The 18,331-nt window shown below is 27.3% G+C and overlaps 1 protein-coding gene across 2 annotated transcripts; it reads left to right on the top strand.

Annotated features, from left to right (window-relative positions):
• The first annotated feature begins 85 nt into the window (after positions 1-85).
• Positions 86-16,306, top strand: LOC140666608 (osmotic avoidance abnormal protein 3). Of its 2 annotated transcripts, XM_072893959.1 has the most exons (11): positions 86-227; positions 3,403-3,474; positions 7,666-7,955; positions 8,905-9,381; positions 9,804-10,125; positions 11,003-11,373; positions 12,078-12,592; positions 12,905-13,226; positions 14,043-14,256; positions 15,448-15,569; positions 15,971-16,306. In XM_072893959.1, the coding sequence occupies exons 2-9, from the start codon at positions 3,403-3,405 to the stop codon at positions 14,143-14,145; spliced, it is 2,472 nt and encodes an 823-aa protein (XP_072750060.1). In that variant the 5' UTR covers positions 86-227; the 3' UTR covers positions 14,146-14,256; positions 15,448-15,569; positions 15,971-16,306. The 2 variants fall into 2 exon arrangements, with proteins under 2 accessions (XP_072750060.1, XP_072750059.1); XM_072893958.1 differs by lacking the exon at positions 15,971-16,306 and having other exon boundaries at positions 15,448-15,947.
• Positions 16,307-18,331: the final 2,025 nt, after the last annotated feature.

Raw genomic sequence — 18,331 nt, 5'->3', positions numbered from 1 at the left:
TGTGACGATTCAAATCAAATTCGATATGAGTGAATATGGTAAAAGTGTAGCGACGCGCGCGCGACGTCCTTAGTACGAACGTGTTCGTCGTTTCGCGCGTGTCGTCGTCGTCGTCGACGACGTTCCTCGCGAATCTTCCTTCATCCGAATTTCGTACGACGAATAATCATGTTGTTCTCCCATTTTCCAATATAATATACTTACGAGGAAACGCGCACATAGCCGGTGTAAGTAGTAGAATATATTGACACATTTACAGATATTTTTCAATTATAACATAATATTCAGTATATAGATATTTAAGACGTAGCAATTTTCACATTGTTTGCTACATGAATTCTTTGACGAACCTGTATAAAATGTAAATTCTTAATGAGAATCTTCGATTAAAAGCTTAGTCGTCCCAATATACTTAATTAATCGAAAGTTAAAAAGAGAAGAGCTGTGACAGAAAAACAACTGTGGTGCACACAATCGTGTAGTAAATTTTTTTCTGAGAAAAAAAATGTTTCTAAATTAATAATCCATAAATGTACAAAATATATAATATGCAAAGTGTAATGTACGCAAGTATATATCTAATTAAAGTATACACATACTTTACACATACAATGTATTAATAATCATTTGTAATTGAAAAAAATGTTTGCATGTGCAAATGTGTAACGATTCTTTTTGTTGCCTGTTTTTTTTTTCTTAGGAATGATTATAGCAATATTATAGTTCTATGATTGGCTCAAACTTTAGGCTTTACTCGGTCAAGGGGTCACTGCATATCACTTTCTGTGATCTAAATTCGCATATAATATATACACGCAATCACACGTATTATATTATAGAAAAGTTAGACAGTTGATTCGTTAAATACTACATATTTAGGCATGATTATTTTTCAAAATAAAAAATGGCAAATAAAATGTAAAAGGAAAAAAAAAGTTCTATCTTTTTATCTTTAGATAGAAGGATTTTATTAAAATATTTAATTTAATTTTCAAAATGATCAATACGTTTATTCTTTTGCTAATCACACAAAAATTGTTTAGCTCTGGAATATTTTTCTGCATGTGTGTAAAAATTTACTCGTAGATAAATTCAAGTTAATATTAAATCGTACTTACAATTAGTTATATTGATTGTAATTAATCAGTTGGTAAAATAACAAAAAAGAAATGTTAAATATAAATATAGTGTACATTTAAAAAAGATTTTAATACAATATCTCTCTCTCTCTCTCTCTCTCTCTCTCTCTCTCTCTCTCTCTCTCTCTCTTTTTAACAAAAGTATATTTAATAATAAAAGTATATTTATTATAGTAATTAGATATATATATATTTCGCATAAAGCAGTATAATTTCTAAATTGGAAAAATAATTTCAAAGATAAATAACGTTTTACACATATTTATCGATGTTTGTCTGGATTCATGAATACAATAGATATATCCAATTATGTTATATGAGAGACATTAACGCCGATGATAGGAACGCGATATGTCACGATGTCATTTTAACCTTAAGTTACGTCAAGGTCAGCCCATCTACAAAAGTTGACATATGACTGAAATATCCGATAAAAAAACGTTCGAAGTTACAATACTCGATGAGTAAATTTGATAATAATTTTTGAATTTTATTTTTTTATGAGATAAATAACGTATAAATTATATGTATATTGATAGCTTTCATCATTGATTATTTTCTTTAGTTATATTTATATGTGCGTATATTTTTCTTATTGCATAGGATATATACAAAGTATATTATTAAAATTCTTGCATATAAAACTTTATAGAAAAATTTTATTGCAAACATATATGTGTAATCTTTATATTGTATTATACTTATTTAAACAATTCAAATTTGAGCTCTTTCTGATTTTTTAGCAGAAATTTTTTGTCAATAAGAATTTTCAAGATAAAAAGGATAAAAAAATTGAAAAATTTTTTTTGAAGAAAGAAAAATAATTAAAAAAGTGCAAATAAATAATATAACATTTTTTACGTTTAATTTTGCATGGAATTCAGCTCCAACAGAATCTTAAATAATTTTAATTATTAAGATATAATATATTTCATGATAAATAAAAAAATGTTAAAATGTAAAAGAAATTATGATCGTAAGACTTTTCTCCAAATTTTTTTTTTTTTTGACATTGTCAATTTTGACAAGTCGATTTTAAAGCGATATCGTAAAAATGTAAAGATTATAATAACATATATTTTCTTATTTAAATATAAAAATAGAAAGAATTTGAGAGAAAAGATTGTGACTAAAATTATATATTTGAAACATAGCAGCATAATGTTAAATAATGTAATTGAACTTTTCGAAAATCAAAAAAAGATTTATACAAATTTGATGGAGAAGTTACGATGAAAAATCAATAACTATGCTACTTTTTCTGGAAACGAATTATAATCACATATCTATATTTGGTTACTGATTGGAACTAATCTTAATTATTTTAAATATATACAGTATTTCAATTTAATTAATATAGTTGAATATCTGGAAATCGGATTTAACGGATTTAAAAAAAATATGTTTTGGATAAAAGTTGGAGGGAGAAAAATGATGGAGATATTAGTTTGATCTTGAGCATAGATGCCAATGTTATGTAAAGTTTAATCTAGTTTTTTCAAATGGTATTATCTTGATTTTTTATGTAAATTTTTATATAAACCGATCTCTCAATATTCTAAAAAAAAAGTTAAAAGTTAAAAGGATACAATGGTCAATACTTGATTGAGATATACTCCTATCTTTTTTTTCTTTTTCGAATCAAACAATTTTTCGGAAACTTTTTTTTAACACTTTTATTTCCAGATATTCGACTATATTAATTAAAATAAAACGCCCTATATATATCTTAAGAGAAGAATGTATTCTTGTTTCTTAATATTTTATATAAAATATAAAATAGTATTTATTTTATTTAAAAAATAAACAAGAAATAATGTAATGCCTTTAACCGTTCAAATGATGAATATGCTATAACTTTTATTAATTAAAAATGATACATATATGTAGACGTGTGTTGCATGTTAATTTAAATTATATTTAGAAGCTCGTTCCACTTACTTACGTATTATACAATTATCATATTCATTTTTCTATTGTATTTTCCGGGAGCACGCAACTTTTATCTTTTGTATCATACATAAAATGAAAATAGGTAATAATGTAAATCGATAATAGCCATAACACTTTTTTTACATAACGTAAACTTTTAGAATTTGTTCTTTACATAAAAAGAAAGATACTGTAACAAAATGATTGTACTTTTCCTACACATATAAGTATTTTTATTTGTGTATCTTGAAAATGTGACAAAGAGATATAACTGTAATCATTCCGAATTTGATTAAATAATAACGGAGATGATATTCTTTTTCATTTTCAGATGTCCGAATCCGTAAAAGTGGCAGTAAGATGTCGGCCTATGTCCAACAAGGAATTACAGGAGGGATGTCGGGTACGTTACTAATACATTATTGATATTATAAAGTTTAACTTTCAATTTTATCGTTTATCAAAGTTAAATAACAATTATCGTAAAAATAAGTAATTATAATCTATTTCACGCAAATGTGCATGTTTAAGAAAAAAAATGAAATAATAGCGAATAATTGTATTTTATTTTACGATAAAAAGATTCAAAATTTATAAGTAATAAACTAATTAAAATAATATTATTAGTAATTAATATAAAAAGATTATATGTAACTTTATGCCTTTTAACTTACTTTTCGAGAAATATTATAATTAAACCCCTTCCCCTCTTCCCTCCCCCCCAAAAAAAACAATTTCCATTAATTTTTAAAAATCTTGAGACTATTTTTTTCATTTGTTTTCTGATTTAATTCAATCTGATTACGTAGTGAAGAAACATAATGTAACAAAGGTATTCACTTTTGTGCACTCGTACAGTATATATATATATATATATATATATATATATATATATATATATATATATATATATATATATATATATGTATGTATGGTACATGGATACGTGCGTGCGTGCGTACATTGTATTATATATGCGTGCAATGTGCGCATATCTATGTATTCAATTTGTGTAGGCTTGTTAGACAATTATTTTGGTTCATTGGATTTATTTCCGATATCTGAAAAGCTTAGGCAAAAAGCGACATTGCTATATATCGAGCGTGTTGTAGCCTAGCGACCGCATCAAAACACGCGCGCGTTTGTCTACGCATGCATAGAGCAGATGTTGCGCTTTTCGCTGCAACAAGACGCTATTAGCCATGGGTTCTTCATGTTTGTGTAGCTATATATATATATATATATATATATATATATATATTTTTCTCGATTTAGGCACACTTACAATTAGACCTCATTTTGAAAAAAATTATTCATCTTCTACAATCTAATTTTCTCGTAAAATAATTTATTTTCTCTATATAAAAATATATTTATATTTTTTAAATATAATTATATTTTTTATCATCCTGTATGTGTATTTATATCTCAGATATTTAAATATAAATATATACATATATAGAAAAGAAAAGAATATATGTATACATCCTAAAATTTTAATTAAAATATAATTCTATATTATATAATATTTTGTTATATTTTAATAATTATATTATATTATGCTGAATAAAATTTAAATTTTGACGTAATGATCAAATTAAATTATTAGATGGATCATCTTGTATTATATTTGATTTTCGAAAAATAAATATAAAAATTATAAAGTTTTATTAACTATCACACTATTGTGTGCGAGTTAATGCATGCAATACAGATAGCATCGCATTTACGAGCGTTTATCGATAGTGTGTAGAATATGTGCCAAATCGATAGTGCAACCAAGTTGCTCTTTACCATCTTTCCTGTAAATGACGACACACGTGCTACTTCATACACATCCATACCCACACATATGTATGTATTTCGTATATGCCATCAATCTATATTTCTTGCTTCTAGAATGATGTGACAACTCGCGCGAAGAAAATGTTGCATGTTTCAATTTTAAACTTGAATGATTTTTTTTTTTAATCTCTGGGATTTGAATAAAATTTTTATTTTTATTTTATAATAATTATTATGATATAAAGAGTGTTTCTAGATTCTTTAACTGAAGCATTTTTCGAGGAAACTTAGTCATTTACAAAGACATTTATTCAATTAAAAACTTTAATGTTTTTTTCAAATTTAAAATGATTTTGAAAATGAGCTTTTTTTTCGAGAAAATGCTTTATTTAGAAAATATAGGAACGCTCTACATATTTAACAGTTATTTTATAATAAATAAGTACATAAATAAATAAATAAATAAATAAATAAATATATATATATATATATATATATATATATATATACTTTACAATATTTAACTTGTGTGAATATTTTCTATGTCGGAAAAAAAAATTCAAAATTTTATTTAAAGCACGCTACTACGAACTAACGTGGGGATACATATATAACGAATGGAGATAGATAGCATGCTCGTGCACAGTGTCCTCGCAGATGGCTAAATAGTTTATACATCGATATACGCGCGCGCGCGCGCGTATGATTCGCATTACCATAATTTACTTACAGCATTTATCTATCTATATCAAAGCAAAACGAAGCCGTTTTCCAACAAAAGAAGAGAGACAATGCGCACATAGCTAACATTATTATCACAGATTCCAAGATGTTATATCGCGCTCCACATTTTGCAATCGTTTGTATGAACGCATTTGATAGCGAAATTACATTATCAACCGTGATTATTATCATTTTTATTTATATTACACGCACAATTATTACTTTTATATAATTATTCCGTTTACATTGATTTTATTTTTATTTATAAAGTTAAAGTTTTTATTAACTATTTATTATTATCTTTTCATATTCTAGTGTCTAATTAATTATTAATTTTTTTTTCTCTCTTTTTTTTACATATATTATCATTTTTATTAAATTATTTAATATTTAAAAAAATATGTAGCCACAAATGTGTATATGTACATATATGTGTACGTGTATATATGTATATATAACATAAGTATCACTCTTTAAATCAAATTGTTCATTACAATTGTATAACTTTACAAATGATTATAGGTCGCTCAAGTATATAATCCCATCTAAGTTTCACAGTGTTATACATATACATTCCTATACTAGTTTTACATCCGTAACTATGTCTCCGTGGAATTTGTCGCATTTGTGAGTCATTGCATTTGTCATTATCAAACATTTTTTGCCATTATGCACAATAGTTTTTTAATGGAGTTTATATCGTAGCATTACTTGGAATTATTTCGTATTGAAGTCATTCTTTATTATTGTTATTACTAACTCGTATTATTACGAGTATTTATCATCACGAAAATTTTCTACAAATTTTATATTAATATAACTTTAAGTATATTATTAAAATATTTCTATATCTGCCATTTATATATTAATGCCATTTTTATGATTAATTTATTAAATACATATTCATATATAAAGAATAACTGAACGATTAAATTATGTTTATTATTACATTATTATTATAACCCTCAAATATATTATTATATTATTATAACGCTCAAAAGTCTTTTGATATTTGACAATTAGATAATAATTTTTTTGTAAAAAGAAGATTATAAAAATTGTTATATTATTTTATTATAATTGTTGTAACATTAATGCATTAATAATTAGTTACATATGCTTTCGCCAATATATAACATGCTGTACATATATCATCAGAAGATACTAGATGATCTCCCTAAAAATATAAAAAAAACAACTCACAGTACTAACAATAAGAACTTACTGTAAAAAATGACGGGATGATATGTCATAGCTAAAAGTACCGATTCCTTAGTTCGTGTGGAAAATATAATAAATCGATTTATTTATCAAGATGTCTCACAATAGAAAAATAAATGTTATGTCACGAAATTGAATATTTCAAGATGCTAACGATCCAAAACATTATTCTAACAATAAGCTAATTGAAGAATATTTAAAGATCAATATTTTGAAGTGGTCTGTCAAAGTCTTGACTTGAATGCAAGTGAACACTTATCTGAGGAGTCGAAGAGACATATTAGATATGACACAGGAAATGTATGCAACTAACAATAATTTAATATTAATAATGATTAAATATTTAATAAAAATTTAATAATAATTAAATATTAATGTTCCACTAACATAATAACAATTTTTATGTTCTTTTTACGAAAAATTATTAATATCTAATCGCTAAATATTGTTATGTCAAAAGACTTGGATGATAAAGTAAATTTCCATTTATGATAATATTTATTTAATACTGATCAGGATATAATTTTGTTATAAATATGTGTTATTATTATGTGCAAAATTTATATTGTGCGTGGTGTATATGTGTGTGTAAAATTTAATATATGCATATAGTAATATTATTAATAAAATAATTTACAAAAACCTACTATACATCTAAAATTATAAAATTTCTTTCTTCTCTTTATCATATAAAACTTTACAAATTTTTATAAAATTGTAGAAAAAAAATTCTTGTATATTAAAATTCTATGAAATAATCGACCATTAATGCGGAAAATGAGAGATATCGATTGTATTATTATATATCATTTGTTGATTGTTATCATGTATACGTTCATTTTTCACAGTGTTATGTTTGTCGTAGAATGTCGTGACAATCGATTCGCTGACAAAATCCTGCACTCTGGAAAATTTTGCCGGTGGAAGTGGGAAAATTTATCAATTTGGTGCCACGTTCGGTCCATCTGCGACAACAGAATCGGTTTACGAAGATGTCGGCTCGGTCATTGTCGAAGCTGTCTTGGAAGGTTACAATGGTACCGTCTTCGCTTATGGACAAACTGGTTGCGGAAAATCATTCACTATGCGAGGATTCATCGAACGAGCGCTGGAACATTTGTTTGAAGCGACCTCCACTGCCAGTTCCGAGACAAGGTGTATAAGTATAATTTTTCTAAATCATTAAATCAATTTTTATGAGCACATATATATATATAGATATATGTATATATATAGATGAAGTGTATACATTGACAGAGGAACTGTATACTATCGTTAATTAATTTTAATAATTCTTTCTGTTTGTTAGTTATTTTATTTTTAATCCTTGCCTTTCGGCTTAGGATGAACTTCCGGCTTACATCAAATTACAATTAACTGACTTACAAAACAATAATACAGTACAATATAAAATAAAATAATAGTATAACTTATATAACTGCAAAATAACAGAATGACAATGACTTTACTTGAAGTCCATATGCTACAGCTTCTAACCGGGGTTACAGATCAAATTATATATAAAGTTAAAATCCAACTCAACCTTAAAATTAAATAAAATTGAAATTAAAGTTCAAATTAAAATTATAATTAAAATTATTATTATTAAATTAAATTAGTTAATCGATATAATTAATAGAATTAATAGAAATAGCGGAACAATAGAGTAGAATAAAATAAAATAAAATAAAATCCAATCAATAAACTATATCGAATAAATTAAATAAACTAAATAAATGAATAAGTGAGCTCGAGCAATATTAAGATAACTGATGTGAACTGATAATGACACTGATAATAAATAAATTACATTAAAATAAACTTTGATAAAGATAAGCTAATCTAAAATCGACTAAAATCAACTATCACATATTTGTACAGTTCCTCTTTTCTCTCTCCTCTTTTCTCTTCTTAAGTCAATAATTTTTTCTGTTTATTTATTATGTTGAACACTAGATTAAATACAATGCATATCTCTCTCTCTCTCTCTCTCTCTCTCTCTCTCTCTGGTAATATATAAGTATAAAAAAAGTTAAGCAAGAGAAAAACTGAAAAATTGAAATAAATTGTAAACATTTCTAATGTATTTTTATTGTATATTTAGGTTCTTGGCGTTGCTGAGCTATCTTGAGATTTACAATGAACGATTGCGAGATCTGTTACAAGACGATACCGGGGAGACTTTGACTTTGAAGGAGGATCCAACAAAAGGCACTTATGTCGCAGGCGGTCTGCGTGAGGTTACCGTCAAAGATGCGGCCGAATGCGCTGCGTTGGTCCAGCAAGGCGATCACAGAAGAGCAGCGGCAGCGACGAAAATGAACGCTGCCAGTTCGAGAAGTCACGCTGTTTTAACTCTGTCACTTGAAGCAATCGCCATTAATGACGATGATAAACACGGCAATGCTATCAGAAGGGGACGGCTGCATCTGGTCGATCTTGCAGGATCTGAAAGACAAGCTAGAACCGGAGCTACAGGTGATCGTTTAAAGGAAGCCGCTAGTATCAATCTGAGCTTGTCGGCATTGGGGAATGTCATTAGTGCGTTGGCTGCCGGAAATGGGAGACATGTTCCTTATAGGTATAAAACAATTATTTCTTCTTGTATATAAATCTTTATGCTAATCCTCAATCATTTTAATCAATATAATTTGACTTAGAATGTAATCAAATGTATTAAAATGACATAAGAATACAAATTTAATTTAAAAATTATCAGGTGCAATATAGAAAATTCTATAAAGAAAATTATCAATTGAAAACTTTTTTCCTCGTATATCTTATTATTCATCTTTAAATTATTTCTCTTATATATTAATCTAAAAATAATACTGAATATATAATATTAATTTCTTCAGATTTCATTGGTTTAATATTATTTTCATTGTTGTAGTAGATAATAGAAAACATAATAGAAAAATGTTATGCAGTTATGTATTTTATAAATTACTACGAATAAATGATTTAAAATACAATATTACGAGTAAAAAAATTGTTCTTCAGGGATAGCAAACTGACAAGATTGCTGCGAGATAGTCTGGGTGGAAATGCCAGAACTCTGATGATCGCCTGTGTGAGTCCAAGTGACATCGATGCTGAAGAGACTCTCAGTACCTTGCGCTATGCCGCCCGAGCTCGTTGTATCAAGAACAAGCCCATTGTTAATGAAGATCCCAAGGACGCTCTTCTTAGGCAGTATCAGTTGGAACTTCAACGTTTAAAAAAGTTGCTCGATTCTGGTGATCAATTAAATGTTGGATCGGACTTCCAGAAGGATATAGAGGAAGAAGGAGAAAGTCTGAAGGAGAACCAATACGCCGAAGAGGTGATATAACAAATTTATAAATTTTTCATTTGTATTACCCCCAATTTACAATTTTAGAATTATGTACTCTCTTTTAATAATTTTAAAGGATTATCTTTTTTTTTCATTTATATTTATTATATTATTTATTTTTTTTTTATATTAATGTTATACAGGATGTTATTTTAATTTTCCTAGGCAATTATCTCAAAAAATATGGAAGATGTGAAAAAATGTTGCGAAGAAAAGTTGTTTGACTTGAAGGAGCACATAAGATAGTGTCATTATGTTTGATTGAAAACAACAAAAATGTAAATTCGACTGTGCAACCCTCGTGTAGTAATGTTAGAAAATGCTATGAAAAATAGGAGTTTTCATTGAAGAAATTCTCAGTGCCGTCAGTTTGCTATCCCTGAAGAACAATTTTATTAATCGTAATATTTTAAATGATTTATTCATAGTAGTTTATATAAAATCTGTAGAGAAATCGCGTATATAATATTTAATATTATTTTTAGATTAATGTATAAAAGAAATAATTTAAAGATGACCTTTACATGATCTTTAAATGATTATTCAAGGTCAAACATATTGACAATATCTTTGTCCCCCTTCGAGCCAAATAACTTTTGTCTGAAACGTTTTTCCACATCTTTTATATTTTTTTATATATTTACTTGGAGAAATTAAAATAAAGAAGTGTGTGTGTGTGTGTGTGTGTGTGTGTGTGTGTGTGTGTATATATATATATATATACTTTATTATCTACAAATTCTATATTATTTTATAACAGAATTTAAATATTCTTAAAATTCTATCTGAAAATACAGTTAAGCAATTTCTCATTAGTATCATTACAAATTGTATATAAAATAATAATAAAAAATTATAAATAAAGGTGGAGAAGCTAAGAAAAGAATGCGAAAACTCAAATTTATCGGCTCAGAAGCTAAAAGAAGAGCTAGAAGCTCTAAAATCTCGGTATGAATCGGGATTAAATGTCGATAAGACTGAAAATCTCGATCAAGGGAATCAAGAAATAGATGAATCGGATAAGGAACGAATGGAAAGAAGAAGGAAGAAGAGAGAAGCAGCTTTGCAAGATGTATTAAAGAAATTGGAAAAACTGACGATTGGCGGAGAAGAGATGGGAAATGTGGAGTTGAAGAGAAGAAGAGAGAAAAGAAGGAAAAAGCTGGAAGCTCTTGTAGGAGCGCTGGAAGCTAATGACGCCAATGGTAGTGTCTTCCAAGTGTACGGCCAACTTAGGTTCGTCAATTATCAATATGTTAGGGTAAACTAGAGTACGATGGCCATAGGCTGTAATTTTTTCAATAATCGCTACATAGGGCGCTTTTTTAGTCATTATCAAATATAATCGATATTTACAGTAGTTTACATGCATACGTTATTCGAAATAACGATATTGTGAATATCATCGTTTTACTTTTGACTACCTGCAAAGTTTTTCATTTGTCCACTAAAAACTGTTATAACGTCGAATAAATTACAGTTAAGCTATCGTAATCGACGTTAGACATATTATAAAGATATGTAAATTGTTATATGACCTATAATTTTGATTTTCGTTTTCACAATTTTTTTATAAATATTATGGTCATCTTTTCCTTAAAAGTTGAGTAAGATGGCCAATGCTTATGTCGTACTATTTTGATAATATAAAATTTCTATTAAATATTTTCCTTTTAATTTCGATATAATATTACGTAATTTAAGCTTCAGTGAAGATAATATGCCAAGCACTATTAAAAAATAACAAAAATAAAAGTATATTTTTTGCATTTTAAAAAACTATGGCCATCTTACCCGAGTTTACCCTATTTGATGCTTAACTTGGAATCGAGTAAGAAATTTAATTTTTAATTGTACTTTTTAACTAGTGCTCAAATTTTAAGATATTAATAACGTAACACAATTATTATTACAATTTACCAATATATTTAAAATAACAGATCGACAGAGGACGCGCTGAAAAGGATGGCGAAGCGAGTGAAACAACTAGAAGCTGAAGCGGCAGACCTCCAGGCATCTTGGGATGCTGAACGCCGTGAGCTTCTTCGAAGAGAATTATTGACATCACAATTATGCGATCTCATGATACCTTATCTTCGTCCGGGCTGTCCTTTCCGAGACATCGCGGCAGTGAGAGCGGCGGCAACCTGGTGCGATGAATTAGGACGATGGCGATTGCCGGACGTGTCTCCCCACATTCCCCTACCTCCAGCCGCCCCTGTAACACGGGGGGATGTTCTTCATTCGACCGGAATTTCCTTTAAAGCGGACCTCAATAATAATAGTAATAACAGCGATAACAACGATGAAGACGAGAGTGATGAAGATAATTATAACGAGGGAAATAGTAAAGGAATGGAAAAGAAGAAAAAGGGTTGGGATATCGTGGACACATATTTTCGAAGGAGTAGAGTGGATACTCTGTTAGCACACGCGAGAGAAGCAAAAACTTTCGGTGAATATACTATATTGTACAAAATATGTACATCTTTCTCTCATCATACACACTTTTATTTTGTCTCTCTATAAACAAAGCATTCGAGAAACTTGTCAGTAATATAAATTCAGTAGTTGATAAGTAAAATATCGATTGTGTATTAGATTTGTCAGCAATATTATATACCTATATATAAATTTGTTGAAGACATTTTCGTCAGGTTTTCCAATCTTTTAATGGATAACAATGCAACACCGTTAGATTTGTTAGATTTGTAAGAAATTATTTAAAGTTTTTGTAATATTAATAATAACAAGATGAATATTTCAGAACCGGGGAATCGTCTAAGCAGATCCGGCGGTTCGGAAGACTCAATGTCGATCGTAGGTAGCGGCGGTTATCTACAGTTAAACGCGCTGAATTTACAAAGCAGCGCGCCGATACTCGGCGACAACAGTCACAGTCCGAATCAGCGCAGATCGACGATTCGCGGTGGCTGGGTACACGATGAACAACCTAACCGGCCTATTTACAATACTTTTATCAACAGCACGAAGAAGCCTCCTCCAAGGATACTGGAAGCCTTACCCTCGTACCCTCACGACGATGTGCATTTCAAATCGCCTATTCACCTCGGCAAGGAAGACTTGAAGTAAGTAGGTTTAAATAAATGATGATAAGATTTTTCAAGAAATTTTAGTAAGGTGATATTTTTTTCTTTTTTTATTCTGACAATTTGTTTGAATACATTCTGGCTTTATTTGTTGAATTTCGTAGATCGCAATACATGTATCGGGTACATTTCTTTACTTTTAATTACTTCTTTATGATAAGAGAGGCTATCTCTGAGAGCTGTTCCCATCTTGACTACGCTCATGTGTACATACGATACACTTTAGCCAAGTTAATAATTTTATTTTAAATATATAGTTTGATACTGAATAAAAACTATATATGTAAAATAAATATATAAATACTTTTATATGTACACGGTAAAAAATAAAATGCTAATTTTAACAAATTAAATATAATATATAAACTCTTTAAAAGATATAAAATTAAGTAATAAATAATAATTTGTAAGAAATGTTGATGGAACATTTTAAAGTTCATAATTATTCAAAGATTCATTTTAACTGTTCATAGAATGTTAGATTGACTTTTAAATATGTCGACTGTTTAAAATGATGTGTTAAAAACACTCAAAATAATGTTCCATTTCTAACAATAAGAGACATTTACAAAATGTAAATTTGACATAAATGTAACACAACTTATCAGCTATATGTTAATTGCCATATATTTAATTTCAGTTATATTTTACATTGAATAGTAATCAAAATGTAGTAACACATAAAAAAAAATTAACATATGGACGCACAGTTTTTTACTGCATATATATATATATATATATATATATATATATATATATATATATATGTGTATATATGTACACTTTTGACGTTAGGATGTCTGAGCAAGGAGTACCGTCAAGATTACTACGTAACAATGATACCTTTGCCTGTCGCCATCCGTTCCACGTCGAGCACGCCTGCTCACCGACTTATTGACAACCATCTGATAATTTAGAATAAACCACCAGATATTTTGGCTGTGCGTTTTACATATATATATATATATATATAAAAGAGGCTAGGGGAATCGTACGGGAAATATATAAGGTACGTTTATTTATACATGCTTTTGGAAAAAAACCAAATTTTTTTTAGAAATTTTTTTCTAAAAAAAATTTGTTAATCAGTCATTAAATCAATACGCGCTATATAATGCGCAATATAATAAATTATATAATGCCTGATATTAATAGAATATACTTATATAACTCTAAAAAATTTTTCTTTTGCTGCCAACTTTATATCTGCAGATAATAAAAAGTTTCAAATAGAATTTATAATTAATAGTTCACTGATTAATGCAACATAATAAATGCAATAATATTCTCTCTCTCTCTCTTTCTCTCTCTCTCTCTCTCTCTCTCTCTCTCTCTCTCTCTCTCTCTTTCTCTGTCGCTCTCTTCTATTTTTTGCGTTTTTTGCATAATATCGTAATTATTGAATGCTTAAATAAGCAAACCTGTTTTAGTAATAAAATTTTATATAGAAATAATGTAATTTTCTATCAATTGGAATTATTGATTAATTTGAACATGTTCTATCTCAAGAAAATTTTGATCTCAGATTGTTTGATTTTAATTTTTTCAAGTTTGACCTTTGCATGCTATACGAAATACTCACGCAATGTAATCTAGTGAAACGATCTATATGAATGTCACAGCAAGTCGATTTATGACCAAAGTTGAACTTTTTATTGTGCCTGTTAAGACATTTGACTAAATGTACTAGAATAAGATTTTAAACATTAATAACATGCCAGTAATATGTAATATGTAAATATATATAAAGTTTCCAAATTCTATCGCAAATTATGAATTGCTTAAAATAAAATATATGCTGTAAAAATTGTAATTAGATAATAATGTTTTAATTAAATTAAATTTATTTTTAAACCTTTTTTTTATAGAGAGAGAGAGAGAGAGAGAGACAGAGAGAGAGAGAGAGATTATTTATAATTTTTTTTAAAGATAAAGGATTTTAGGATATCATATCTAATCCATCGATATATAATAATGGATTAGACGTGTATATAATTTTATAATTATGTTTATTGTCGAAAAAATCTAAACGACTTTTGTCGCGCATAACAAATCTAGATCTTTCTCTAGATTGTTCTCTATTAATTTAATCAAGTCTTCATCCTTGTGCAATTACTTGATTATATATTCATGTTTTTTATTTGTCTGTCTTTGAATGATTATATGTGATGTCATAAATAATGACTTGTATGAACCGTAGGTTAAAGAAACAGAGGACAAGTAGGAAGAAATGTCAAGGTAACACCAACGACAATGAAAATAATGAGTAACGGATCAAACTTTGAATCTGTGAGAGACTGTGCCTTCGATCTTTTACCAAAGGTGACGTAACAATTTTCTCTGAACTCTCGCGCTTACTTAAAGTTTATATTAGAAAATAAATTAAACATCTAAAAGATACATTCAAAACAAGCGCGATATACGATTATATTTTAAATTTATATAAGACGTCGTTAGAATTTTGTTCGATAGAAATATTTTTATATCTCTCCCATGATAATGTACCTGAGATTTGCCTCTTTTAACATATACTTAAAATATATAAAAATTGAGAAATAAATTATAAAACAACTTGAAGACTGCTATATGTAGATAGGATAATTCGTGAAAAAGCAGTCAGATATTATTGCATTATACATATATGTCATAAGTGTTATATTAATATTATTTTTATTAGCAGAGTGTATAAATTACAAAAATTAATATAATTGTTAGTTTTGCAGATCATTTATCGTATTCATGAACTTTGGATACATTGTTGAATCATTCAACTTGTCATATTGTTGAATATGTATAATATAAAAATAGTTATACCGTTACTGCTGGTTTTTTCTTCAATCGTTTTTTCGTCCTTATGCTTGCCAAAAAAGGACCAAAATTATAAAAACGCTAAACTTTATACGGAATTGTTTAAAAAAAAACCATTGTGTATAAAAATATACATATTTACAATAAATAAAGAAATACATATCCATAAGTATTATAAGAGATGCTGTGATCTAATCTGTAATTAATATGTAATATAATACAAAATGTCCCAAAGAAGTTTTAATTAAAAAAATATTTTGTTCAAGGAACCTATACTAAAATAATTTTTTCACGATCCATCAGATTAAAAAGTATGTTAAATTTACTTAAAGGTCATACATTGATAACATTACATTATTACTTTCTATTTATATTACTTTATTACTTTATATACATATACAATTTTTTTAATTGACTTTTTAAATTCTAGTCATAATATGTGTTACAATGTCACATATACGTATACAAGGTGTGAAGAAATTCTCAGATATCCTTTATGTAGATTAGATTCTCTTGCCAATTTGGAGATGACTTTTTTTTCAGCGAAAATATTGCAGCATCAATAATTTTTAAGTTATAAGCGATTGAAAAAGAAGGATTTTTCGTAAACTAAACTTTGTGGAGTTAAAAAATTAACACAATTACAATCTTTAGTTAATTTTATATGGAGCTTAATAAAATTTTATTTCGAGGCTTAGTATTAAAAATAAAAATATATAATGACAAAAAATAAAAATTCCAAAAACTGATGACCTTTTTCAACATTTTTTTTTCGTTGAGAAAAATTGGCAAGAAAATTTCCATAAAGGATATCTGATAATTTCTTCACACCTTGTATATGTCATTATAACACATATATTATGACTAATGTCAGAGAATCCGCCCATATAAAGGATATCTGATTATTACTCTATATATAATGTCATTATTATTACTATCAAATCGACAGTTTGTACATATTATACTAAAATACGTTTATTTAATGCATGAATATGCATTACATATTTTATTTTCAAATGAATGAGAAGAAACACCTTTCTCATTGAAATTTATATCAGATAAAAAGCAAAGTGCTGTGTAACATTGTGTAGAAACATATGTTGCACTTTGAGATTATTATTGATAATACAATAATATGCATAATGATTGTGATATCTACAGAAACATCATTTCAAGCTTCCGAGCAAAAAATTAAACAAGAAAACATTTTTCATCAAAAGAGCAATAAAGAGAAAAAGAAAATAAAAAAAAGAAGAAAAAAGAGTGTAACAACTTACGTAATGATAGGTTCCGAATGCGGAGAAATCGATATGATAATATGATTAAATGTAGTTTTCACAACGAGTGGTATAAAAATTGAAAGTCATTATAGTGCCAGAAAATATTTAAGAGAGTAATCTAACATATTAGTTATAGTATTCTTCTAAAAATAAATGAATGAAAAGATAAGATAAAGAGGTATTGATTAGATTCATTTTATTATATCAGCATATTCGAGAGAGATGAATATTTATATTAAATTTTTATAGAAAAAAATTTACCATGTTATTTCTATTGTTCTTTATATATATATATATATATATATATATATATATATATATATATATATATATAGAAAGAAAAATAATGTTGAATCAACAACATCATCGTAAAGGTAAAATTTATTTTATTAATTCAACTACTTTATTAATCAAATTAATACGCTACGTATTGATTTGATTAAATGTTGTTGAATTAATAAAATAAATTTCAACTACGATAATGTTGCTGATTCAACATTTTTTTCAGTGTATACACAATGAATTATGCCATAGTTGTAATTATTGTCAATTGAACAATAATATGGAATTAAATTGAACAATTTGTCGCAGAGTCGAATTTTGTTTAAATAACAGTAATTTTCATATTTTCATATAGATGAGCAACATATAAGAAATTGCGCGCACTTTCGCTTGCGAGATGTCAAAGAAAGAGATTCCAAGCGAGAGTTCTATGTCACATAAAAGACAATGTCATTATCTTGTCTTGAATATCTTGCATAAATATTTAACTATATATTGGCATGCCGATATATCTCTTCGATTTCATCACGAATAAAATTATCCGAAAAAGTAAACTGATGAATTTTTCGACCTACTTTGTCGTGATATGCAAATTTTAATTACAATATATATATTTATTCCAATTTTTGCATATTCAAGTTAAATTTGATAACTAAAATTTTAAAAACAACTTTGTATTTCTATATCAAAGTTATTGAGATCTATTTCATAAGA

Source organism: Anoplolepis gracilipes, chromosome 6, assembly GCF_047496725.1.
Source record: "Anoplolepis gracilipes chromosome 6, ASM4749672v1, whole genome shotgun sequence".
NCBI lineage: Eukaryota > Metazoa > Arthropoda > Insecta > Hymenoptera > Formicidae > Anoplolepis > Anoplolepis gracilipes.
The sequence above is the reverse complement of the archived record's forward strand: the minus strand, read 5'-3'. Positions and strand labels throughout refer to the sequence as shown.